This window comes from Mizuhopecten yessoensis, unplaced genomic scaffold, assembly GCF_002113885.1.
Source record: "Mizuhopecten yessoensis strain PY_sf001 unplaced genomic scaffold, ASM211388v2 scaffold11139, whole genome shotgun sequence".
Taxonomy (NCBI): domain Eukaryota; kingdom Metazoa; phylum Mollusca; class Bivalvia; order Pectinida; family Pectinidae; genus Mizuhopecten; species Mizuhopecten yessoensis.
The window spans coordinates 926,911-953,810 of NW_018408899.1; the positions used below are offsets into that span (position 1 = coordinate 926,911).

Sequence of the window (26,900 nt, forward strand, 5' to 3'; positions counted from 1 at the left end):
TTCAGTAAAATCTGATGTCAGTCAGGATTAGTGTCTGAAAATTTATGATTTGGCAAAATGAAAAAAATTAGATGACTGAAACAAGATTGATCTGTAAATTGTAATTCATAACCATCAAAAGTGTAAAAAAAATATCTGATTAACAAAATCTATCAAAAGAACGGGTTCCTCTCTTTAAACATCCAATTATCTAGTGTAACAATATCTTATAAAACTCCATTTATCATAGTGTTCCAACATGTGAACCTGTTAATGTTGAGAATTGATGGTGTGAAATTTTAATATGAGTCTATTTGTGAGGTTGTTTCATGTTGGATGTGTGTGTGTTGTTTGAAAATGTGTTTCGTGTTATGTTGAATATTTCATTGTTGATTATAACCCGAGTGTTGTTACGATGATTATAAATATAGACTAGAGTGTTGTTATGATGATTATAGTGTTACCATAGTAACAGATACTGGGTATGTCCCAAATAATCAACCTGTTGAGCAGGATTATTTACTGCAGTCTGAATCATTAAAAAAAGAATCTCTAGTGAGTGATGGCTGGTTTCCAAAAGGGTCGTTAGATCTAGATAAACCTAGTTTCAAAATATGAACCGACAAGATTTAGATAATAACAAAATAGCTGATTTTTCCAGAGTTCAGGGCTTTTTTCCCCCCAGAATGTTAATATATGCCTGCGAAACTATTTTCTTATTTGTAAACATGTGGTTTCATATTCTGACCAGTATAGAAATAGTGTTTCAGTTCAATTTATAATGCCATCACAAAGTACAAATTAGTTTGCTTAATGATTGGAATATTAACCAGTGAAAGTGTTTCTGTAGCAGTAACTACAGACAGGTAGTTGTGATATTGAACCGGTACCTTGGAGGCCGGCATATTACTCAGGAGTGAACAAATATTGTGGTTATGGGAGAAACGTGTTGAATATTTATGCTTGTGATGAATTAATAGAAAAATATTTATAATGTTGACTTTTTTGTGCATTTATGTACCTCTCACAAAGCTGCAGAAGTAGATTGAAATCAGTTCATTTTACCATTGGCAAATTTTGACTTAACATTATTCTCGCTCACCTTTTCATCCAACCTTTTAATCAATAACTGTTTTCATGTCCTGTTTCACCTCCTTTTATCAATTTTAATATCAAAGTCTCATTAACAGAAAATCAGTTTATGCAAAATAAATTCAATTCTCCTTTTAATACTGAAATCAGAAGCTCAATATTAGCATCCTAAAAACAGATTTTCAATCATGAATTTGTTTCAATAGCAAAATTACAACTCATATAACAAACTTGTATTGGATTGATGAGAATTTATTTTTCAACAAGATTAATAATTAACATTTAGTATTTCCCAACAATGACGGGGACATCACATTACATTTCTAGTCATAACATCAAACAATTACTCCCACACAGCGGCAGGGCTACACCAGACATTGTCAAACATAGATAGGATGTTGCCCAGTTATATGAGCCTCTATTTATTGCTGCAGGTCTGCTTTAATTCATTGTGTTCTAAAAAAAAAAACCCAATTAGAGCACAGCTGTACATTTATGAAATATTGATGACCCTAGTGATCTGATGCACTTTCTGACAATCCTTGACCAAGACTTTCAAGGCCTGCATAAACAGGATAAAATTACCTCAGATTTATTTAGAAATGTTGCATCAAAAAGTCGACTATAAAGAAACCGTTCCAGTATTGTATCCCAGCCAATGGATGGTTTGCTTTGCAACTGTACTCAATTTTGGAGACGAGGTTGTACTGCATAGCAAATAAAATCGTTTTATTGGATTAAAATAGTAGTCAAATAAAAACAACGATAATCTTTTATTGACATTTCAACTTGATACTAAAATTGTAACAAAACAGTAATGCATGATGAGAAAACAATACTGTTTACGACACCTCACTTTAAAATTCATGTCACTTATGTGTTTGAAAATAACATAAAAATAAAAGTTGTATTGGAACTAAAACATTAAACATTCATTTTCTTAAAAGGCTATTTCACATATTTTTAATGTTAAAATATAAAATCGATTTAAATGAGGATTTTGTTTCAAAAAAAAATCTTCTATTTACACTGATGTATCTATTTGTTCACATCTGAACTGCATAGGGACATTGTGTTAATTAAAAACAGACATCAAACCAATTCACATTCCGAAAAATATGTCTAATTTCAAATATTCCTTTCTCTCCCACATTTAAACTGCCGAACAGGTTTGGATTGCCTCCCCTTTTTCGTTTTCCATACAAGCCGCCAATAAGTTATCTTATCACATAGGTTAATTGCAACATATGTGCATAATATGTATCACACAATTAAAGGTGAAAACTGACAAATCACACCTAACTTTCAAACTAGGCTGAAATCTGACCAATGCCACATACTTATCAAACTAAGCTGAAAACTGACCAATCACACATACACATATACAAGGCACTCGTCCGTACAACTGGTATCACTTACTTTGTATCAATCACGATAACCTTGCCTCAATGTTATGAATGGAACAATATATACAAGATCATGATTCAAAAGGCGTCAAAGTATATCTCTTTAATGATACATCTACAGTAGAGCCCCTATTGGTCCAGCAACCTTTGTTGTCAGTTAAATGGGACTGGATCCATCCTCGATACTCCAAGGGTTATGCTTACTTGCGTTCTCTGCACCCACGGTATATGGAGGCTCAGTGTGCAACACAATGTGGATGAGACAAGAAGTCTAGTTTGATCCTTTTAAGTACATCGAAAGAACCTTGCGATAGCGTAATGGTAAAATTGAAGTCAGGTGTCGCTACTTTGTAATCTTCAAAAGACAGGTATCAGCCTAGCAATTGGTCAGGTGGTTTTTACCCGAGATCAACCCAAATAGCTAGCAGCATGCCTTCAATTTTGCATGTGCAGAGAGTGTAAGTTAGCGTAACCCCTGGAGTATCAAGGATGGGCTGGATCGTGAAGTATTACTGGGACAATCTTATACAAAGCGACCATCAGAGAACCGCTGTAATAAACACTGACTGGAGAGTAGAATAAAATGACTGGTGGTTGCTGGATCAATGAACCTCTGCCACATCAAAGGTTGATTTATCAAGGTCATTAAAGGACAAGATCACAACTCTGACTTATAATATATCTACATCAACACAGGCTATGTATACTTCTATGTAGATGTTGACGGTTTGATATTGGCATCATATCATTAATATTTTTTCTTCTTAATATATGTCTGATACAAGCGACTTATTTTCAAAATCTTCAGTATCAGAATGAATGTGTTGAATTGTTAATCACAGTAGCATTGAAATTATGATGTATTAGGAAATAATTCATCCATGACTCACGCTGCTATTAATTTACTTCAAATCTGTGTTAGCATTGGTAATACACGTAGTACACTAGCACTACACTATGGTGCACACAGTAATGCTATTTGTACTTTGATAATTGATACACACAAACACTTGTGTACAGTAATAGACACCAACATTAAGTTGGACTCTTGGCACTGCTGTCTCATGGCAAAGTCTGTATCCCTGCTGACATCAATACAGCATACACTGACGTAGTACCGACGCCTGCCTTTAGATGGTCCCTCGGTACTGCTGTCTCATGGCAAAGTCTGTATCCATGCTGAAATCAATACAGCATACACCGACGCCTGCCTTTAGATGGTCCCTTGGTACTGCTGTACTACTGTTGTCTGTAGTTTGCTAGTTTATACAGAAAAAATGTGTACTACCGACGCCTGCGTTTAGATGGTCCCTCGGCACTGCTGTCTGCCGGTCTCTTCTTGGAATTATTAAATATCTGATAAGTACGGAAAGTTAAGGACAACAAAAAACCACCACTGATTGATCTCCGGTCTCAAATATAGAGAATGTCCTTCTTCAGAACTTCACTCAAAGTAAAATTTTATTTTCCTAATATCAAAACATAGCCAGTGCAGTCAACGATATGAGGGTATGAATTGACTGTGGAAGTTATCATACATGTACTTTTTCTCCTGAATGCAGATAATTTAACACACATATTACCTTTAATATTGTATATTCATAACGTTCATATTGTTGGTAAATATTCCCGATTATTTAACTCCTGCGAATTGGACATTATATTGGTATGGGCACAGTTCAGTTATCTTACTACCAAATATTAATAAACACGCACCACAAATTATGTTCGTTTCCAACTGTGTTCATTCTACCATATATACACCAACAAAATGAAGGTCAATCCTTATAACAATAGGCCTAATGGGCCTGCATCACTCAACTGGTATTAATCTCACATGTAATCTTAAAAGTGGACTAAAATACAGCTACAGGCAGAATATCAGTGTTTGATTCATAAGAACCTATTAAAGATTAAAACATATGCACCTGTGACCTTGAATGTCGAACAAGGACATAAGGTTGAAAGTGGGTCAAGGTCATTCATTTGAACAAACTTGGTAGCCCTTCATCCCAGCATGCTACAAGCCCAATTTCATTACCCTGGGCCTTTTGGTTATAGAGAAGAAGTGGTTTGTAGATTTTAAGACGTTTGACCCCTGTGACCTTGAAAGTGGATCAAGGTCATATACTTGAACAAGCTTGGTAGCCCTTCATCTCAGCATGCTACAAGTCCAATATCAGTACCCTGTGCCTTTTGATTATTGAGTAGAAGTTGTTTGAAGATTTTAAGACATTTGACCCCTGTGACCTTGAAAGTTGGTCAAGGTCATTCATTTGAACAAACTTGGTAGTTCCCTAATGCGTTCAGTTCCTTTCTGGTTACAAAAATATCAAAGCAAGACAAGCACACTAAACATGTTTTGCAAAAAAAATTGTCGTTTTAGAAAGATATTAGTTACCGTATAGGTTTTTCACAAAGGATATTTGGAAGGGTTAGCATCCTGTTGCAAGATTCCAGTCAGCACAAACTCAGCATTAACCACTGGAATGTCGGCCTTCATTGCCACCTGACAAAGTTTTTGATCCTCTTCACACGACACGACTACTGTCTTCTCCGCAAATTTACACGGCATACTTTCCAAGTACTGTAGGGACACAAATTTCCAAATTTAACATTATGACATATATCAGCTCCAACACAGTTTTTTTTTTTTATTGTCCTTGATGCATCAAGTAAGAATATTACAATACCATACTGATATAAAAAGATTTTTTTCTGGTTCCTTAGACCCTTCATTTCAAGGTTTCTGTTTGTTTTTACGATTAACTTTTTTTCTAGGTCATTATTTATCTACAAAGAAACATCAATTTTTGATTGTTTCCATATGAACTTTTTTAATTGTTTAAGACACATCTGCAGCCTGCAGTAAAAAGCTATACTATTACAAAACAATCTGTGATACTATTACTTACCACAGTACTATTACAGAACAATCTGTGATACTATTACTTACCACAGAACTATTACAGAACAATCTGTGATACTATTACATACCACAGTACTATTACAAAACAATCTGTGATAATATTACTTACCACAGTACTATTAGAGAAAAATCTGTGATAATATTACTTACCACAGTACTATTACAGAAAAATCTGTGATAATATTACTTACCACAGTACTATTACAGAAAAATCTGTGATAATATTACTTACCACAGTACTATTAGAGAAAAATCTGTGATAATATTACTTACCACAGTACTATTAGAGAAAAATCTGTGATAATATTACTTACCACAGTACTATTACAAAACAACCTGTGATACTATTACTTACCACAGTACTATTACTGAACAATCTGTGATACTATTACTTACCACAGTACTACTACAAAACAATCTGTGATAATATTACTTACCACAGTACTATTAGAGAAAAATCTGTGATAATATTACTTACCACAGTACTATTACAAAACAATCTGTGATACCATTACTTACCACAGTACTATTACAAAACAATCTGTGATAATATTACTTACCACAGCTCCAGCACATTCCACAATGTCTGAAAAATCAAAGGAAAAAAAAGAATTCAGACTGGATAAAAGGTTGTTATACCTGTGTCTATACAACAACATATTTAAGGTCTGAACTGTTAAGAATGATGAGGCTTTCAGAAAATACAGGTTTGTTTCACAACACAACACAGGCTGAAAGACAATTTAGTTTACACAAAAGCATTTCTTTATCCATAATGAACTTTAGATGATACAATATGATTTTCAAAATATTTTGTAACTCAATCAGAACCAAGTATCAAGATTTTCTATTGAAACAATTTGTGATATGAAAATATCACAAACATAAACAGCAAAATTGGATCAAGGAAAAATTCATCAATTATCCAATACTTTCTACAAAAAGTAAAGCTTTGAACATTAGAGATCACTTTTATATGTACCAGGTAAATATAATGCACCTGTATTGGCACAAAATTTCTGGTTGATTTATTATTGTTGATTATGTGAAGTTTAAAAAAACTTAAAAACATAAATTATTATTTGAAAAAACTTTATTATATTACTGTAGCCTTCTAATTTTACAAGACCGACCTTTCATCTGAGTGGGATCTGGTCGGACAGACTTAGTGACATGGATGTTGTAGTCAAGCAACACACTGGCTTGACTAGCACGTTCAATAGATCGCTGGAGGGAGAACTTGTACTGCTTCTCTGTAGCCGTGTCTTTTACTAAGTAGGGCGTCACATCTAAAAGTCAGAAAAAGGAAGTCTTAACGTCCAGGTCCAGAAAACTGGTCAAGTAAATTTATGAATATACTTGTCTGACAGGCCAACACAAATGACCTACTAAATAAATTCCATTTTTGGGATACTTTCTAATTTGTTCAACATTACACCCAAATTACAGAAATCATCTATTCAAAGCAAATACATTTTTCATTCTTTTCAAAAGCATCGTTTCCTGTTGGTTCAGTGCCTTCTTGCCCTACCAAGGAACTGTTAGCAAACCACACACACATTCTCAATCAATCAACAATGATATTCTGTAAGCTGGATCTGTAGAATTCAAAATGACCATCTGCAAACAATGAAGGCATTAAAACTTTTCAAGATGTATTTTTCTCAAATACTACATTTTCAAATTATTTGCCAATGACTCGTTCAGGCTTTGAACAACATTGGCCTGGGGCCAGTTAGAAGGTTTTATTACTTGAACAGCTGTTATAATAATTCTTACGGAAAGGAATGAATAACTCTATTTCGTACCCAAATCCTTACACATTGCTCGTCTTACCCTGTATAAATGTACCAGTCTGTTTACTGCTGCTGAGCCAGGTTGGCAGGACAATGGGAATACCTCGAGACAGACAACACAGCAGCTTCACAGTTCGTCGTACCTGTGTAGAGAAGGCAGTGTTATATTTCATTACAAAGCATGTGCAATGTACTACAAACTCTTTCTTTAAAATTTTGGGAAAATTTAGAAAAGTTTCTACATATAAAATCATATACAATTTATAAGATCATGCACAATAATAAGAAAGAAATTGTTGACACAACATACAGTGATATATGTCAGGTTTTGCTGAGTAACGTGTTTACCTTGTCAGTGACTAGGTGTGTACAGGTTTGGACAGAGGTCACCATCTCCCCGCCAAGATCCTTCACTGTCTGTAACAGATACAACTCTTTGTCGTGAACTTGCATGGTTATATGTGAGACAGGTATACAAGTACGAGGCTGGCAGGGGAACAAATACAACATATAAAACTGGTGACTGTGAAGCATCAGCCAATTATTATATCATCATAAGAATTCTATTATAAAGAATCAGTCAAGGGTTCTTCTTTTGATTGAATGTACATTTGATGATTTGATTCAATAGCTTAGTATATCTGTTATTTCTTCTTGGTTGTAATGAGTAACATAGTACACATTCATAGAATGCATCAGGCTTCATGTTTATACAGCAGTCACAGCAAAAATACAGGTATTCCCTGTTAAAAAACTTTGCAAATCTAATGTTACTGAAGAAGACCTTTTGACAAATATCAGAAACAACTAACAAAGACACAAATCACAGCTCCACATTTAGATATTTTTTAATATCCGCACGTCAAAACTTGAGAACATACTGTACCTTCTGGCCTTGTTCATTGACCATCCCTGTAAACATTACACGTGGCTTGGGATCCATGGATTTTCGTCTCAGAGTTGGCGAGTCCACAGCCAGAACATCCTTTTTGGACTGGACGGGTGTGCCTAGGTCTGTTTCATCTCTTATTTTCTTAGCAGGGGTCTCAACCACATCCTGAAAGGTTATAAACACATGATATTTTCCTTTCCTTTAGTAAAAGTGTTTTTAAAACCATACAATGACTAGTACTATTAACATGAAACAATTTCATCAAATATCTCAAACAGATATGGAACTTCATGTAATTCTAACACCCAACTTTCCATAATAACCTGCTGTCTTTTTGTTTTTTGTTTTTTTAATTACACGTACCCTACAAAGAAATGTAGAGGGTCAGGCTAGGAGAATTATTTAATGGGAACTTTGTTCATGTGACAATCCAGCAGACCAGGACTATCACAACTGGCTTTGTAGTTTGTTTTGAACACATCCTGCATGCTGTCTCACACTGACAAGACTGCATCCATATACCGGTATATACCTGGTACAATGTATAAGTACACAAAAAGTGTCTTTACCACTGTGAGGTCTCGTACAGAAAGCCAATTATTGAAATCAATGGAACTTTAAGCTGTCTTATAATGTAACGTCATCAATCCTTACCTACAAGTAGGGTGTTCTACTAGTTCTATTGACACCTGATGTTGGCGTCAGTTTATTAATTTCAAACAAGAGTACCGCGGGGCGGAACAATACACGCCAGTCGAATGCCATATAGTGTTATATACTTTCTTACATTGAAATAAGATCTGCATCATTCTAAGAGTAGTTAGCTGACATGCTATAAAAAATGTAGGAGAAAATCTCCAGACAAAAAATCAAATACTGAAATAAACAAAGGGCAATTACTTTTGCAAAAATTGTCGAATCAAATTCTTTTAAGGGAGACACAACTTCATATCATGATTATAAGTATACCAAGTTTCAAAGAGATTCGTTGAAAAATGTAGGAGAAGATTGCCGGACAAAAATCAAATACTGAAATAAACAAAGGGCAATAACTTTTGCAAAAATTGTTGAATCAAAATTCTTTTAAGGATCAGGCTCCACCCTTTCGCAATTAGCCAGCAGAATTCAATGTAAGTTTCACATAATGGTTATGTCACTATGTAGAGATGATTTTATGAAAATCTAAGCATTCCGATAAACTGGGGATTTTTTTGTAAAAAATACCGAAATATTGAATTTTTGACAAATTCAACACTTTTACATTTTTTGAGCGTGTGGCATTGTTCAAAACTATAACAACAATAAAATAATGAAAAGAAACATTGCTAATCAACCCTACAAATATTTTATTTTTCATAAAATATCTACAACATGTTACAAAAAGCGTTTTTTATTGAAATTGTATGGATAACAGTTACTAAATACAAGCTAAAAGCAAACAGGACACATAGTTTCATACAAAAAGACTGAAAAATTGAACCAAATGCACACAAAGTCTGTATAATTAATTTATTTTACATTTTACAATAATTTTGATCTTGATGAGAGTTGTCTACCTTGAAAAAAACCGGAACTTTTTGCAGAAGGATAGAATTTATACAATGACACTTATTTTCTTTACTATACCAAAAAACGACGAAAGTAATTTAAATTACTAGATTTAATTGTCAATTTACTGTTCTTTTATGGAACAAAATTACTCTTAATCATGTACACTTTAGACATCATTCCATAGCCTGCTTACGCATGTCAGGTACATATGTAACCATAGGCTATCGCATGGTATGCCGTTATTACGTGCACGCACATGCACTTGCATTTTATAGGGATCTTGATATTTTACAAACCATTTTTTAACAGTGTTATTGTAATTGCATTTGTGAACCGATTTATCTGACAGAGCGTAACTCGCTCGACAACAAAAGTCGTAGCGACCAAGAGCTCGTGAACTACTGTTAGCACGTGATACGTACAGGTGAGGTCGGTAAACAAAACACATCAGTCTGCATTCCATGCGCCTCATATACGACCTTCTTGGAAGTCGTCTGATCGTATGTCAGTGTTTGCCCTTGAGTTAATTAATGTCTTTGTATCATAAGCTTTATTTCTGAAGTACGTGTGATTACACATTTCCAAGTTAAGTCTCGATATCGGGTGTTGACATATCATCGTCATGCACGTGTACTATTGTTTACCCGGTGACGTCTCTGCCCGGTGTTACTATAATTTACACCACGGTAATGGAATGCCCAATACGCAATACGGAAATGACGACACGAAAATACGAAAAGAAAAATATGTGTATTACGAAGGGTGGAAACTCCTTAAGGGAGACACAACTTCATATCATGATTATAATGTATACCAAGTTTCAAAGAGATCGGTCGATAAATGTAGGAGGAGATTGCCGGACAAACAAAAGTTTACGCCAGACAGATGGACGGACAAACCCAAACCATAATACTCCCGTCAAATTTGACAGGCGTATAAAAACGAGAAACAAATATTCAATGTATCAATTTTCAATTAATAGAGAATTAATATCTGTCCTTTAAATGTCTCTGGCAAATATAATCAATGAATTACAGCTTTGTACTATCAAGACTCCTCATACTGAAGTCTTAGCTTTTCAAATGATCAAAACCTGATAAAATTAAATACCTGTTCCTGACTGTGTCCACGTTTACCCCGAGTTGCTGTCTTTCCTTTCCGACTCGTACCAGGATCTGCCCCTTCCTGATCTGAGACGCTCACTGATGTATTAGCTTTCCTACCTCTGTCCTTTCTCACATCACCAGAGTCACTCTCCTCATTACCTTTTGTCACATCTACATCCTCTTTTGAATTTGAAGCTTTACCTCTACCTTTAGTCCTAATTTTACTTTGTTCAAGTTCACTTTCCTCCTGAGTATTTTCCTCTTTCGAAGTTTTACCTTTAGCAACACTATCTTCCTGAGTTTTACTTCTGCCTTTAGAAACGTTTTCTTCCTTAGTCTTATTTGCACCTTTAGCTTTAGTCTGTCTTGAGGCAGAAACCTCACTTTGTGACTCCTCCTCGGTTTTCTCACTATCCATCGACACATTGACAGTTTGATTACCCTTACCTCTACTAGTCCGTTTCTCAATTTTACTATCAACACTCATCACCTCTTCAATCTTCTTAACTCGCCCACGAGGTTTCCTTTTAGAGATACCACTCATATTGGCCAAATCTGCTGCTGACACGTCCTCATTCTCCGCAGAAACCTCCTGGAAGGGTTCCGTTGCCTTTTTCCCTCGAGTTCCACGTCTGGGTTTAGGAGGTTCAGTGACCTCAGCTGTTTCTTTTACAGTTTCATCTTCCTTTTCCTCTACCACCTGTTTAGATTTTCTTCCCTGTATACTTCCCCTTCCAGTCCTCCGCCTGTTCTCCTGCTCAGAGACAACCTCTGTTGGTGACATTTCCTCATGAGAAGCTTCCCTCTTTTTTGACCTACTACCTGCTGTCCTACCTGTTTTTTCCTCAATAGGTTCTACACTGTCAGAAATATTGGAGACCTGTTTGGATCTTCTTCCTCTAGAAGTTGATGCTACAGGACCTCCTAATTTATCTTCACTAGTATCCTTCACTTCCTTATCATTCTTGCACTCGTGTTTTGAATTGGAAATGAATTCCTCTCCCTCTTCTTCAGCTGATTTTGGTGTATCTTCCTCCTCCAATGGTTTTAACTTTGACTTTTTACCCCGTCCCCCTGCAGGAACATTTTTCTCCTCTACAACTTCTTCCTCCTTAGTCTCCTCTTCAGCAAGTTGCGTGGATCGCCTTCCTCTGGAGGTTTTCTTTCCTTTTTCCACAACTTCACTAATTGGCTGATTCTCCTGTGCCTTTTCTGTCGATTTGCTTTCCTCAGCTGCCTGTTTTGATTTCCGTCCTCTAGATGAAGTCCTTCCCTTTACCTCTTCCTCTTTGACTGAGGGAGAGTCTTCAGCTTGCACAAGAACATCTGGAGTTGATTCATTGCTAGCAGGCTCCTCTGCCACAGCTTGCTTTCTTTTACCAACAATCCGTACAAGCTTAGTAGTTTTCTCTTTATTCTTTTCAATGGTACTGCAATCCCCACTCCCTCCTGCCTGGATTGACCTCCGACCCCTTCCTCTTCCTCTGACTTCCTCCACAGAGGCTTCAACCTTGGACTCTGTACTGTCAACTGTTGATTGTCCAGCCTCATTTTCCTTCTCCTCGGCATCTTTTTCTGACTCAAATTTCGTTGAATGTTTTCCTCTTTCTGTACCTTTATTTTCAGTTACATTCATTTCCTCCTTTTCTACTGTTGCTGAATTTCTTCCTTTACCTTTGACATTTGGTTCTTCATTCACCTTGACCCCAACTGACCTTCTCCCACCCCTTTTTCCTGCAGTGGTTGGCTCTACCACTACTTCTGGCTCTTTATATTCATCTTCCTTGATATCCTCCTTTTCCATTTTTTCTTTCTTTCCTTTCTTTTTACTTGAAACATTGTCCAAATCTGAGGCAGGAAGTGACCTTCGACCTTTAGATAATCTGCTAGCAATTTCTTTCTTTTCTTTAACAGCAGTGGCAGGTAATGACCTTCGACCTCTTGTAACAGTTGTCTTGACCTTGACGCCTGCTTGTGTGAGTTTTGACCTGGTAGCTGTGTGACCAGTAGATGGACCCGCTTTCTCCTCCTCTTCACCAACTGTTGATTCTGATGACTGGCTCTGGAAAATACAGAGTATCATCTAACATGATTTAAATTCTTCATATATTTAATCATTCTCCAAGTTGCAATACTTTCATTGTGTATCCAACAATATGTATTTATTTATATACAATGGGGAGCAGAAAAGCTCAGAGCAACATGAATGTACTGATGCTTCAATGGTATTTCAAACTGTCTTTTTTTCAAGAAATGTTTAACTTCATATTTCAATTCTATAATAGATGTTAATTGATGAATTCTGTCAAACTTTTATATATATTTAAAAAAAAAGCTTTCTAGAATTCGTTGGTTAAAAAATCATATCTTAAAAATGACATGTTGCAGACTTGTTACTATGTAAACAATATTCAGTTGTTTCAATGTTTTCTTTTTAATCTCATACGATAAAAAAATAACACTGTTAATAAATAAAACAGGAGAAAAAAATGAAATAGCCAATGTTCAAAAACATAACTTACCTCAATAGCAAACTTGACCCTCTTTGGAGAGGGGCTTTTGCTACGTTTCCGAGGGCTAGCAAGAGCTGATTTGTGGGGCGAGTTTGGTGGGAGTGGTATAATTGGGCTCTTACCCAAAACATTCTCACTGTCTTGTACTACCTTCATAAAGAAAAAAGAGAAATACAGCCAGCTTCAGGATTAACACAACTTTTAGCAAGTTGTTATAAATCTTTCTGAAATATATATGTTAAAAAAAATCCAGTGAAGGGATTTTCTGGAAGACTCTATATATTATGTATTCAGCATAAAGAGTGCAAGGTAATAGATAGCTTTAATTGGAAGCTGTGATATTATAACTTGAAGTTCTTTCTCACACTGTTAAAAGTGTATTCAGAAGGTGGTACTCTACTATAAACTGACCTCCTCACTAAGTGGTGGGGTGTCCTCCTCATCTGAATCCTCCCCGTACATCTGTGTGGCAGGCTCCACATCCATACAGGCTGCAGGGTCAGTCTCTGTAAAGTAACCAATAACATACAACATCAAACATTTTATATTTAACATTCTAGCATTACAACATAAACATGTTATAATCAAACAAATACCATATTTGTCGAAATAAGGGTGCCAGGTGTGGGTAAATGACTTTATTTAAATATTTTTCATTTATCGCCATACTTCATATTGCGACTATTTTGCTGCTAAGACAACTTATGAAGGTCTCTTTATCCTTTGGTACCCTTATTACAGCAAGTGCCTCTAATACTTCAAATACGGTATTTGTACATTACCATATTCTCAAAATCTATCATTTCTTTTATTTACATACCTGAGGACCTGACACTACAAAACAATTCATTACTATTTTAGTACTGCAAATAACATAGTTTTCACTTCATATCCTCTTTTCTAACACATACTTGACATCAGAGTATAGTGCTTTAGGTAAGTAAATATTTCAACTAGAATTCTTGGATTAATCTTCACTTTATGTCTTTACCTTCTCTACTTGGTTTTAGTGCTGGTAAGTTGACAAGGTCCTTCTGTACACGGTCGGTTCCTCGCCTGGGGGATGACTTTTTCACCCGACCACTCCTGCCCCTGGGCTGGGCCAGCTCTTCCTCATCCACCTCCAAGCCATACACCTGTGTGGCTTCCTCTCCACCAGAAACATCTGTTTCCTCAGCGGTCTTCTTTCCCTTTGTAGTTTCTCCTTCCTTTGATCGACCTAAACGACTACTGGGCTTGTGCTCTTCAGGAACTTCAGTAGATTCATCCTCTAAAACCTGTGTTGCTTCATCCTCAGTTATCTCCTTTTTCTTGCCCCTCTTCCCTGGACGTCCTCTACGACCCTTGACCGTTCCTGTTGATTCCTTCGGAGTGTCAGCTGACACATCCTCTATAACTTGTGTAGCTTGGTCTTCACCTAAATCAGGGTCTTCTACCACTTGTGTAGCCTCCTCTTCGAATACCTCTCTTGCTTTACTTTTTCTTCCTTTACCTACACCTGTTTTTGGCTTGTTGGAAACTTTTTCCTGAACCTCAGATTCAATAGACACATCATCATCAATGACCTGAGTGGCTTCGTCTTCAGTAGTGTCACTTTCAGTCTTATTGGTGTCTCCCTCTGGCACCTTCCCCGCTTTTCCTCTCCTGCCTCTCCTGCTTATATTTTCTTTTGGTGTTTCTTGTGGATTATTAATATCCTCTGCAACTAGTGTTGCCCCATAGTCGCCTGCTGTGGCATCATCCAATACTTGAGTGGCATCCTCCTCTATACCATCATTTGTCTTACTTTTCCTTCCTTGTCTTCCTCTACCACTTTTCTTTTTGTGATTATGTTTTTCATGTTCAGACTCATCTTCAATAACTTGTGTGGCATCATTTTCAAAATCTGCGACATTGTCTACCACCTGTGTGGCTGCTTCCTCATTTACTGCCATAGTAGCTTCAGTTACATCCTCTCTGGCTTCAACAGCCATTGTGGCATCCTCTGTGACAGCCATGGTGACATCTTCTGTGACAGTCATAGTGGCATCCTCTGTAACAGCCATAGTGGCATCTTCTGTGACAGCCATAGTGTCATCCTCAGTGACAGCCATAGTGGCATCCTCTGTAACAGCCACAGTTGGATCTTCTGTAACGGCCATAGTTGGATCATCTGTAACAGCCACAGTTGGATCTTCTGTGACGGCCATAGTTGGATCGTCTGTAACAGCCATAGTGGCATCTTCTGTGACAGCCATAGTGGCATCCTCTGTGACAAACATAGTTGGGTCTTCTGTAACAGCCATAGTTGGATCGTCTGTAACAGCCATAGTGGCATCCTCTGTGACAGCCATGGTGGCATCTTCTGTGACAGCAACTGTGGCATCATTTTTGACAGAAAATGTTTCGGTATCAGTTATAGCCATAGTTTCTCCTTCTTGAACAGCAACAGTTGCATCTCCGGTAGTTACTGCTATTGGATTAACCTCAGTGATTGCCACTGTGGCTTCTTCAAGACATTGTGTTGTAATGTTTTCTGAGTCCCCTTCCTCTTCAATGACTTGAGTACCCTCCTCCTCGTCTTCAGCAATCTTCTTAGTGGCCTCTACTACCTCAGTGGCATCCTCCTCCACCATCTGTGTGGCAACATTATCGTCATTATCAGCCAGATCAACAGATGCCTGTTCCTCCTCCTCATCTACCATGTCACAAGCCAATGTGGATGCAGCAAAGATGTGACTGACATCTACATTGTCATCCTCTCCCTCAGTGTCATCATCCATTACGGCCTCTCCATTCTCCTGTCATTGAAGGAAATCATTTAAAGTCAACTTGGGTCAAAGGAAAGCAAATGTTCAATGTGAAGCTAAGCGTACCATTAAAGTATGAAAACGTTTCTAACATATGTAGAATATGTAATATATTACTGAAAACAGAACATAGCCTAAAACTGGACTGGCAATTCATGTTGATAAACAAATCAAATTGCCTACATAGTCAATGATAAAATAGTGTAGAGTATATCAGTAATGCTTTCCTCTTACAGTACAGTTGAGCAAGGATACAAATTATTGTAAACAATGTTCTATTATTCAATTTGGCAATGCAATATAATCAGGATTTTCCAATTATTCTCATTAAAATGAAAATTCATCACAGTACAATATCATTATTATGATGTATGATTTCTTGAATATTTTGTTTACTGACCCTGATTGCACTTTACTCAAACATTTTATACTTTGTTTCCCGAACCTCAATGGCACTTTACTAATATGTTCTTAACTATGGCAGGTTATCTATGATACTCTGTCTACTGACAATCCCTTTGTTCCTACCTACTTAGCTAAGATGTCTCTAGTAATAGTGATAATAACACACAACATTTATATAGCACCCTATATCATTTGTAAAATTACTCTAAAGCACTTGACAACATATAGATAATATATTGTATTAGTTATAATTGTTAAACCAAAAAGGCTTACAATAACCATTATACAATCAGCAAGAAGGTAATTATCTCAATGTGCACATAAATGAATAAATAAAGGGTGGTATGTACATGACGGCTGTGCAAAGAGCCTAAAATGCAGACATAGCAAACTGAATCCCAAAGCCCTTTATTCCTACCCAATTAAATGAGATCTTTTTCTATGTATAAATGTATTTTACACTAAGATATTCCTATCTATTTCTATGACTTTTTGTAAGAACTGGAGCAAGTCTGCCTTACCACATCACTGTCCTCGTCACTGTCGGCCACAAAGGTCATGATGGGCTGGTCATCATCCTTCTTGTCATCACTATAATAAATCCAATGGAATGTAAAAAGGAATTCCTGAGAACCAAAAACTATTGTGACAATAAATTATAAGTACTGTCTTCTCCTGATAACTCTTATGTCAAAGTTTTATGATTTTTCAACAGATAAATACAGCCAAATCATCTATCATTAAGCTTCTTCGAAAACAAACAACCAAATATTGAATCAAAACCACAGCAAATAAACAACATTTTCTGCTGATCTTTAATACCAAGGCTTCCAATAGCAATTCATTGATGTAACGCGTACATGTTTTAATGTGTCTGATTTGTTCAAATATATCACATCAATGGGAGACAAAATATCTTCTGGAAGCCTGTCCTTCTATTTGAGGTATCACATTAAGTGAATGCAGAATTATCACCTTTTGGAGAAATGTCTCTCCCCCACATCCAAAATACTTTTACATAAAAGTGATCTGATGAATGTTATTTTCTTTTTGCATGTTGCTTCTTTTAAGATATAATCTGCAATTTATTGCTCTCATAGATATGACCTCATATATAGGTATTGGTGAACTTCACTTTATATGTTTTTGGTGTGAGGGGTTATCACCACACTGCTTAATCCCTACTTAAATAATGAGTTAATGAAGCTCTTTAGACCTGTACTTTCATGACAGTGGACTTGACACTGGTGTATAGGCAATCCCTACCTTGTTGAGAAATTTCCTAGGGGTGCAGAATAATATTATGTTCTTGGTAGGGTGTATTGAATTTTCATTTCTTGTCTGTTACATTGACAATATCTGAAATGAAAACATAATCACACTTACCTTTCTTCTCCAAATGCCTGTGTTTCTGCAGCAAAGATGGCAGGGGAAACATTTCTTGTGTTCTCGTCATCAGTAGCATCTGTAAATAAAATGTTGATTGTATTCTCATGAAGTTCACAATAACAAAATTGTAAAAAATATGCATTGCATTAAATGAATCTTGTCACCCATTTAAATTTCCAACATGAATAATTAAGTAATGTTTACAATGAATATATATCAATTGCACCTCTGCACAACCTTGTGAACTAAAGTGTAGATGGAGGGATGTTCCTTACACCACAATCAAAATTTTGACAGGCATATGAAAAAGAACAAGTATCAAGAGTAATATTGTCAGTTTTCCATTTCAGAGACAAAAGAAAGCTGAAACATTATGGAGCAAACCGTATTTAGTTAAACATAGTCATGTGTTTTTGACACAAACATGTGGGTTTGTTGGTTTAACTTATTCTACTGTTTTACACCATTAATTCTAAATTAATAATAACTTACTGAATACTGTATGTCAATGAATTTTCATTAAATTTACCTTCCCCCCCCCCCTCTTAGTTTTTAACATTAATAAACGAACTCATGAAGGAAATTTATTTGTGAAATGAATAAATAACATAAATAAGACATGATATTCTGTTTAGATTAAATGCACAAAATATCTAAGAGATTATTTAAAGAAAGCACAACATTCTTTGACAAGTGACAATTACCATCATCTGCTTCGCTTTCCATTACGTAGGCCTGTGTGGCTCCAAACATGGCTGGATTAACATTGTTGTTTTCCTCTCCCTCCTCCTCCTCCTCTTCATCATCATCCTGCTGGGTATCTGATACAACAAATAGAAAACAATTGTTTGTGAAGTTGACATATTTTTTTCTGTTTGTGTTCAAGTAACTCTAGTGCAAACGATAGAGTAATACTTCAGATTTTACACTGACTCACAAAATTACTTATGGATTTGGAATTAATCACATACACATTACTATTGCAGCATGACTTCACAAGAGAAATACCAGCTTGTGTTTCTTGTAGGCTGGCCTGTTGTGATGTGTCTTAGCATTGCTACAGCATGTGGGAATATCATAACTTTAATTCTTTCAATTACTGGTACAATTTACACAATACCTAGTAAATAAATCATTAACAATACATTTGTTTTTTGTATGCATGCACAGTACCTGTCACAACTTGTGTTTGTAGACTCTGTAAAGCCCTGGCCTTCCTTCTATCTTCCTCTTCATCATCGGTGTCTGATTCCGGCAGTACTAGGGTGGACATAGCTACAACAATCGATACTGGTCTCAATATATTTATGCTGTAATATGCCCATAGGGCCAAAACATCATCTCTAATTCGAAGTAGGAGGAAGAATATATTACAGGATAATGGAACAGCATTTGTTTCCATTTCAACTTAACTGCAATAGATCTTGGTGGGCATGTAAGGAGACTTGGTACTTTTGTTGGCTAGATATGGCCGTACCCAAACATACTATTTGCAACAATACTTCTGGATTCTACAACGCTAAAACTTTCTTTTCATAATCCTCTGTCCTTATCCTTTATAATAAAAAGTCCTCAATTGCCCAAATCTTTGTCCTATTAAAGGCACAGGTCCTTGTCAAATGTCTTAGAAGTAATCAGAGTAATTTAACATCAAAGTGTCAAGCCACACAAGGTTCCACTTATCATTGACAGAAAAGTACATGCCATTGACTTTTATTACAAATATGAATAGTTCTATGATCTATATTATGGCAACTGAAGACAGATTTTTTTGAAAAAAATAGAATGGGACCAGACTTTCTTCAATTCAAACATGATTTTAATAAATTGGTTTCAACTAGAAAATGTCTGTTAGACATGAATGTCCTTGCTCCCATACAGGTAGTCGTCATTGTTTGCCAGATCTATATTTACAATGTATATCAAGTGACTTTATGTGATGAGCCCTTTAAAATAGAAACTCATCAAGGTTTTCTCATACTTAACCTTTGTATAAAGTTTGTCAAAGTCTGTTCAGAAATAGTAACAGTGACATTGGCGTTCACCTTTGAACCCCTACAATACAGACTCATTTGAGATATTGTCATAATTGAGCTTTGTATAAAGTTTTGACTAAAGTGTGTTAAGAAATGAAGCCGAGACACTGAATCGAGACAGGATAGGCGGAGATAGGACGGGATGGATTGAATATGGGTAACACTATAGTATATTCCCCTATAAAATGAAAGAGCATACAAATGAGGTGTTTTGATCTTACAACATCGATAGTCTGAATGACAACTAACCTGTGGCGCCTACAGCCCCTGTCCGTTTCGGAGGTAAAGGTGTGTCCTGTACAGTGACATTAGGCGTGTGTTGGGGACCTTCTGAAAGAGTCATTAATTAGTATTTTAATTGACACAATCCAATCACAACTGAATTTGGTAACTGAAAGAATTGATGGATAATAAACACATTGAATGGTGCAATTGTGTATTTACTTTGATGATGTGCAATACAGAAAACTTGCTGAATATTATTGTGATATCTAGTCAATCTTACCTTCTTCGTCTGAATCTGGTGCCAAGTTTAATGTTCTTCCTCCATGGTAGGCCTGCAAACAGTGAAAGAAGGAAATTTACAGCCAAGAGGTGAGGGCTTTTCCAGAAATAAATAGTTCTGTGTGGTGGCACCTTTTGTTTAAACCCTAAACATCAACATTAATTAATTAACAGGGATTGACCATACAAAATTCAGTTATTTTGGGTGTCACCTGCCCTCCTTTGATAAAAAAGGAAAATCTATTTAGCGAGATGGAGACTGACCTGTGTTGGTTGTAGAAGGTCGACACTGGCATCACTGTCTTCCTCTTCCTCCTCTGTTACCAGTAAGGTAACTCCTGCAGCCCCTTCCTTACCGTTCATACCTTCATCTTCCATGGGGGCAGTCTGGAATGACTCTGATCCAGTCTCAGATCCTTTGTCGTTGATCTATGACAGCAGTATTAAAATGTTATCTACATATATGTGCATCCCATCAAAAACTTTTATACAAAAAGGAGGATTTTTTTTTATTTGTTTTTAGGAAAAAAAACATCTTTGATTTTAATACTTTATCAAGCAATCTTAAAGGGATCTTCCCACCTTTATCAGAGATCTTATAATCAGTGCTATCTTAATTTGACCCTTTTCGTTCTTTTCTATGACCTGTTGGATTGAGAATCATGTTAACAGAAAGTCATCATATGGTAAAGTAATTTTTATGAAAGTTTCACACTGCTTGTCTATCAAAAGGAGGTTGTTTGTGACTTATTGAATAGAGCAAGAAGTGATTTGTCTGCCTCTTTTTCATAGAGGCTTGACTGTGCCTTGTGACTTATGGAAAATATCACACACATTACGCATAAAGCTTTGAGAAAATAATGCAATTATTGAGTTGATTTTGGGAAAACACAGCAGAGATTATCTAGGGGAAGTTTTTTTTTTATCAGACCCCAAATTCTCCTTTAAAAAATCACTTGACAAGAGAAAAATTCTGTCTACCTTCTGGAAGCCATCTTTTTCTCTTGATCAGACTCAAAACTAGAGGAGAGGAAAAATCTAGCAGTGCTTATAAAATTTGAGAAGAATCTGTACTATCTGAGAAATTACTTCACCAAACTTTAGTGGTCAAATTATGTCTATAATATAATGATGTCTATCTGGTGGAACTTTTTTGCCTATCAATCTGTTCAAAATTACATTTTAAATGTATAAAACAAAACAAAGTAAGTCTGGTCAAAAAGCATTCTTATAGAAATTCTTAAATATACTAGCAGTTTTTTAAGACTATGATAAGTGAAGTGAAAAGTATGATGCCCTTCTTGAAGAAACTGTATGAATTTAAGAGTGTGAAGCAAAGTGATTACATCACTGGTGGCAAACAATAGACACCTCAATAACAATCAATGGAATTGATTGACAAGTGTTTGGTATTTTCATTGGAGTTCAACAAAACTGTTTTGATTACATGTGTATGTCACTAAAAAATGTATACCATAGAATGTGTACCTACCTCTTCTCCAATATAGTACACAGCCTCCACATCACCGAATGTCACACTGGTGTTATTTGTTAACTCATATCTCACATCAGGTTTCAGCACGGCCTGTCCAAATGTAATAGTTAATTAAAGTGATAATCACAATACATTTGTAGTTTGATTCAATCATATACAACTAATATTTCCTTGTTTTCATATAAAATCCTCAAATACGATTATTAATGGATTCAGGTTTTTTTCCTTTTCTATACTGCCAATAAAATATAGAAAAAAAAGGCATATCCACTAAAAAGGCAGCATAAAGAACAGTGTTACACATTAACATATTAAGACACATTTCTCGCACCTCAGACAGATACATGTATATCCCAGCTCATACCCCATGCTAGATTTTTCGATCTCGTCTGATCTGTCTGGTACCTTTAAGTGACATTTCGCTGAATTTTTACACTGTGGTTATTCATGCACACGTTAACGGCTTGAAATTGACAATCTGCATTTTAAATATTCTGTTTTGTCCTTTTATGTATTGTTAAATATGTTAATTGTTTTATATGCAAGGACGGACTACATTTTTACGCGGAAGCATTCAAATGTAGCTTGAATAGCGTAGAGGCCATTTTTATTTGCGGCCCCAGATGGGATACTTGTAGTCTTCAGCAAAACTTTTTTTCCGCACTAAAAGGTGTGAAAAAATATTCAATTACCTGTAAAACCGCATTATTTCAGTATCGGTCTAAGATTCTGTAACATCTTGCTTATGCCTCGTTTGGTATTATGTTACAGAATCTTGCCCCTCGACGGAGATAACCAGATCTCGCTCAGTTACAGGTAATAGATTTTATTAATCCCTGGATGGGATTTGTACGATAACCATCACTCAGCAGCACTTACCTTGCCTCGTCTTGTTTTGTTCCTACTGCCCTTGTCATAGATGAAATGCGAGTCCCCTTTAACTTCTATACAGGCATGCTCTCGAGAAAGGGCCTGTAATAGTTTTAATTTCAGGAATATGAATTTGTTTTATCATAAATGTAATTCAATAGTTGATCACTAACCTAAGACAGAAAGTTGAAGTCCCAAATATTTTGTAAAATTTAATTTTAACACTTCATTTTCGTATAAAATATGTGATGTCCTATATATGTTGTAACATGTAAATATGTCTGGAAAGCATCACCCTATCAGAATTGGATAGGTACCAGCAACATTATTAAGTTACAGATTTGATCAAACTTTTGAACTTGCAGTATTTTTATGACAGTGCAAAATGGCATTTCTGCAGGAAGAGGAAGCAACAAATTCCACAGAAAAATGATTATTTTTCCAGACAAATAACGCTAGAGAAATATCAATCTCATATGAAACCATAAATGGATTTTTTTACCATATGAACTTATTTATTAAGTTTTAAGCTTTCAGGAATTTGATTATGATGTTGTTGATTTTTTACTTTTAAGATAAAATATTTAACAAAATGTGTTAAATGCTACCAACCTTGAGGGGGATCCAGATACTGCAAGTGATCTCATGTCGCCCAACCACATTGTCACCTTCACAAACAGAAACCATAGCTCACCAACAAGTGTCTATTACAAATCTTTAATTAATGACCATGTAAGCTTGTATCAGTGTCATTCTTCAAAACGTAACATATCTTTGTAAGGTATATCAAATACTATTATGAAGAAGGGTTTTTTTTTGTTCAATATTTTCAATATTTTTTAAACTGTGCTAATGCAAAACATGCAAACGAATAAGATCAATTTTCTCAGGAGTGAGTACAAAATTTGGATACACTGATTTATAAGAAACATATTATAAATACATGGCTCCCTTTCTTGAAGATTTTTGTTCATTCTGGCTCATTCACATACATGTACCATAATATTCTTACATTTGGGATAACACACAAACTGCATTAGACAGACAATTTAAACTCAGGGTTTTCAAAATTTTATTCCACTTTTGTTTTCCCACTTTTCATGATAATACCTTTTTATTTTTGTCATTACAGATACATCATGTACAATCTCATAAACCTGAAGTATATATATATATATATAATGTATACATAAATTCATGTTTTTACCTTCATTTATTTCAAACACTTTTTCTTCAAATTCCTTTTGGCTCTTCACCTTCAAGTGTGCTACCTGAAAATAAGAAAAAGTCTAGTCATAGCTTCTTTTTTTTTAAAGAATAAACTATAGTGTAAAACATTTATTCAATTTGTGCACTTTTCTTCATTTTTTTCAAATCATGCATATATGTATTCTTAATTACCAGATATTCAATAGTTTTTATTCTGTACTTTTAGGTACAAAAACAGTCAATTGATTAAAATTTTGAGATCAGCACAAAGTACATAGGGTAGAATTGACTTTCAGTTGTGTTGGTGAAATGACTTGTTTCAAACATAATACATACATATGAACAGACAATGTGAAATTTAGAACATCTGAAATGAAGTTTGACAATGTAAACAGAAAAACATTCCTGCCAGACAATGAACAAAATTTTCAGTTGCAATTGAGGTACTTCACATTACACAATCATTAATTTATGAAACAAAAAAATGTTTACTGGTCTTTTGACTGCTTCCTCATCATCAGTTTCATCTTCATCATCAAAATCTCCACCGAAGTCTAATGCTTGTGTTTGTTCCAAATCCATATTTGTCTTTGAATTCTTGGTGTTTAGTATATAATATGGCTTATAATTAATCTAGTTTAACAAGCCATTATCACTGTGCTGCTGCCCTGTATGAAAATATCAAAACAAATGTAAATAACAAATTGAAAGGGCTTTGTTGCTTCCTTTATCTGTCAGCCTGTATTATTTTATCACATAATGTACTGTGTTATCCACTGAATAAACCCATGTCATATTATTTTGCTTATTAATCCATGTAATATGACCTATCAGCCCTGTGATTGGTTGTAAGTTTCAACTGTGACGTCACACCTAGGACAAGTACATGGCATCACAGACTTTCGCACTGGAGTCAAAATGGCAGCTTTTTACATTTCAAGGTTGTGTAAAAATTATCGTTTTACACAAATAAATGCCACAAATCTTGATTAAGTGATAAAACGGATCTTACACTCATTTTCATTTCATATGAAATTGATGAAACTTGTCACAAATTCTTCATTTTAGCTTGCCAGAAGCTCGATTAAATTGAATTTTTTTAAGACTTGTTTCATAAATCTCATATGAAATGGAAACTCATGTAAGATCCTATACATGTATATATATGAACTTGAATTTGAATGCAAAAAACAAAATAGAAGCATCATATATATTAATGTATTGAGTTGGTTAAAAAGTCATTAATTCTGAATGTTTTAATACACCTGGTTGGAAACCAAAGTCAATGTACAAAGCTTTCAAATAGACCCTTAACCATAGTTTGTATTGCCCAAGAATGAAATGTGACTATCAAAGAGAGCTCAATTTGGTCAAAAGTACATTTTAGGTCAAATCTTATGATTCGGGTAACACTGTGCAGTTTAGTGCTATATATAGGACTACCCATCTAATGGCTACTACATAGGAGGGCAGTGAGGCTACAGAAAGGATGTGTTCCCGGACATGTGTGTGAAAGTGACGATTTGTTTCTAAAATATAAGTTTGAAGTGCGCTCCGGGCGCGGGTCGCATATTATAGAGGGCCGGAGTTCTGACGTTAATCAACGACAGACCGATATGAAAAAGTCGATAAAACGTCGGAATAATTCGGACTACTGCTGAACCTAAATAACTTTGGCTACCATTTTGTGTTTATACAGCTGTTTCCCCGGTGACGCTAAGGGCCAAAGACTTCATTCTTTAAAATTAACTTCCTTTAATTGTGTATGTCAATCTCAGTCAAGTCACTGGAACTGGAAGTCAAAGGCTGAATGATAGTGATAATTAACATCATTCCATGATCAATATATATAGGGGACAGAACTGTCAAACTATAATATCGTGCTCCTGCTGTGTGCTGTTGACCCCCACTCCACCCAATCAAATTTTATGACAGTTTTTGTCTATCTTAGTGTCAAGGATTTAAAACATTTGCTCTTTTTTGCGTGTTTAACTTACTATATTAACAGCTTTATGATAATTTAAGGATGTTCCAGGTTTTGGTGGTGGAGGAAAGTCGGAGCTCCCGGAGTAAAACCATCCATCTACGGCTAATACATGGCAACTGCCCAACATAACTAGGTCTCGAACCTGTGACGGAGGGTTAGTGGTAGCAGAATGACAGACGCCTTCACCGATTGGCCACCACAACCCCATTTGCCATTCTTTTAACTTGAACATGTATCTGTATCATTCATATCATCATTTTTTTCATCCGTACATGCGCAAAGTATTAGTCATTGCTACATACCAGAAGTTTGTTTCCTAATGTGAAAGAAGATATAAACTTGGGGCCGATATGTCAAAATAACAGAATGGAACTTAAAGTCAAAGGCGCCTGAATGACAGCGACAATTATGATCAACATATATGTAGGGGATAGAACTGACAACAGTCCTTCATGTCAGCAAATGAAGGATTAAGGCTTGGTCGTTGAGACAGAAATGGAAACTGGAAGTGGGAAGTTGATCGAGGAAGCCGCATTTAAATAGCTTTTATGATTTCAAAGTAATGACACGTCAAACATATATGTATTGAAATTATTAATATATTTGCTTTCCGTAGTAAATGTGTACTTTTATCATCACATGAAGAATAATTAAACAGTAATTTCAAAAGCAAGAGCCTCACAGTTGCATATATTTTCATTGGATTCCGGTGTCACGGGTGTGTCTTTAGTTGTTTAGGCAAAGGTGTCTGATGCCATAGGAACATATTCCATTATGTACGGTACAATCACCTGATTGACATGCTTGCGATGTTATTTTTAAAACGTGTTCAATCTACAAAATCAACTGCTAACCTCAATGATGATGACCGTATCAAGAAAACACTCTTTTACAACACTGTTTACCTTCTTCAGATTTCTGCTGTTCGCGCACTTTCATCACGCATGCGTAC

General features: G+C 35.7%; 1 protein-coding gene across 2 annotated transcripts; it reads right to left on the reverse strand.

The window, feature by feature from the left end:
• Positions 1-1,307: 1,307 nt before the first annotated feature.
• Positions 1,308-26,900, reverse strand: LOC110466619 (mediator of DNA damage checkpoint protein 1-like). Of its 2 annotated transcripts, none has more exons than XM_021523207.1 (24): positions 26,854-26,900; positions 24,454-24,629; positions 23,960-24,023; positions 23,365-23,420; positions 22,762-22,854; positions 21,880-21,972; positions 20,652-20,816; positions 20,389-20,440; positions 20,133-20,213; positions 19,021-19,122; positions 18,552-18,668; positions 17,845-17,923; positions 16,980-17,049; positions 14,256-16,044; positions 13,676-13,770; positions 13,274-13,414; positions 10,756-12,813; positions 8,089-8,259; positions 7,551-7,619; positions 7,243-7,345; positions 6,540-6,695; positions 5,967-5,992; positions 4,904-5,064; positions 1,308-3,840 (listed from the first exon to the last, which is right to left on the reverse strand). In XM_021523207.1, exons 2-24 carry the CDS (start codon positions 24,541-24,543, stop codon positions 3,762-3,764), a joined length of 5,910 nt encoding a protein of 1,969 aa, XP_021378882.1. In that variant the 5' UTR covers positions 24,544-24,629; positions 26,854-26,900; the 3' UTR covers positions 1,308-3,761. The 2 variants fall into 2 exon arrangements, with proteins under 2 accessions (XP_021378882.1, XP_021378883.1); XM_021523208.1 differs by having other exon boundaries at positions 26,803-26,890.

Coding starts and splice junctions, on each gene's coding strand:
- LOC110466619 (XM_021523207.1), bottom strand. CDS start 24,543: ATGGATTTGGAACAAACACAAGCATTAGACTTCGGTGGAGATTTTGAT. Junction 12,814..13,273: donor GGGTCAAGTTTGCTATTGAG/GTAAGTTATGTT, acceptor TGTATTTTCCAG/AGCCAGTCATCAGAATCAAC. Junction 7,620..8,088: donor TCAATGAACAAGGCCAGAAG/GTACAGTATGTT, acceptor TATCTGTTACAG/ACAGTGAAGGATCTTGGCGG.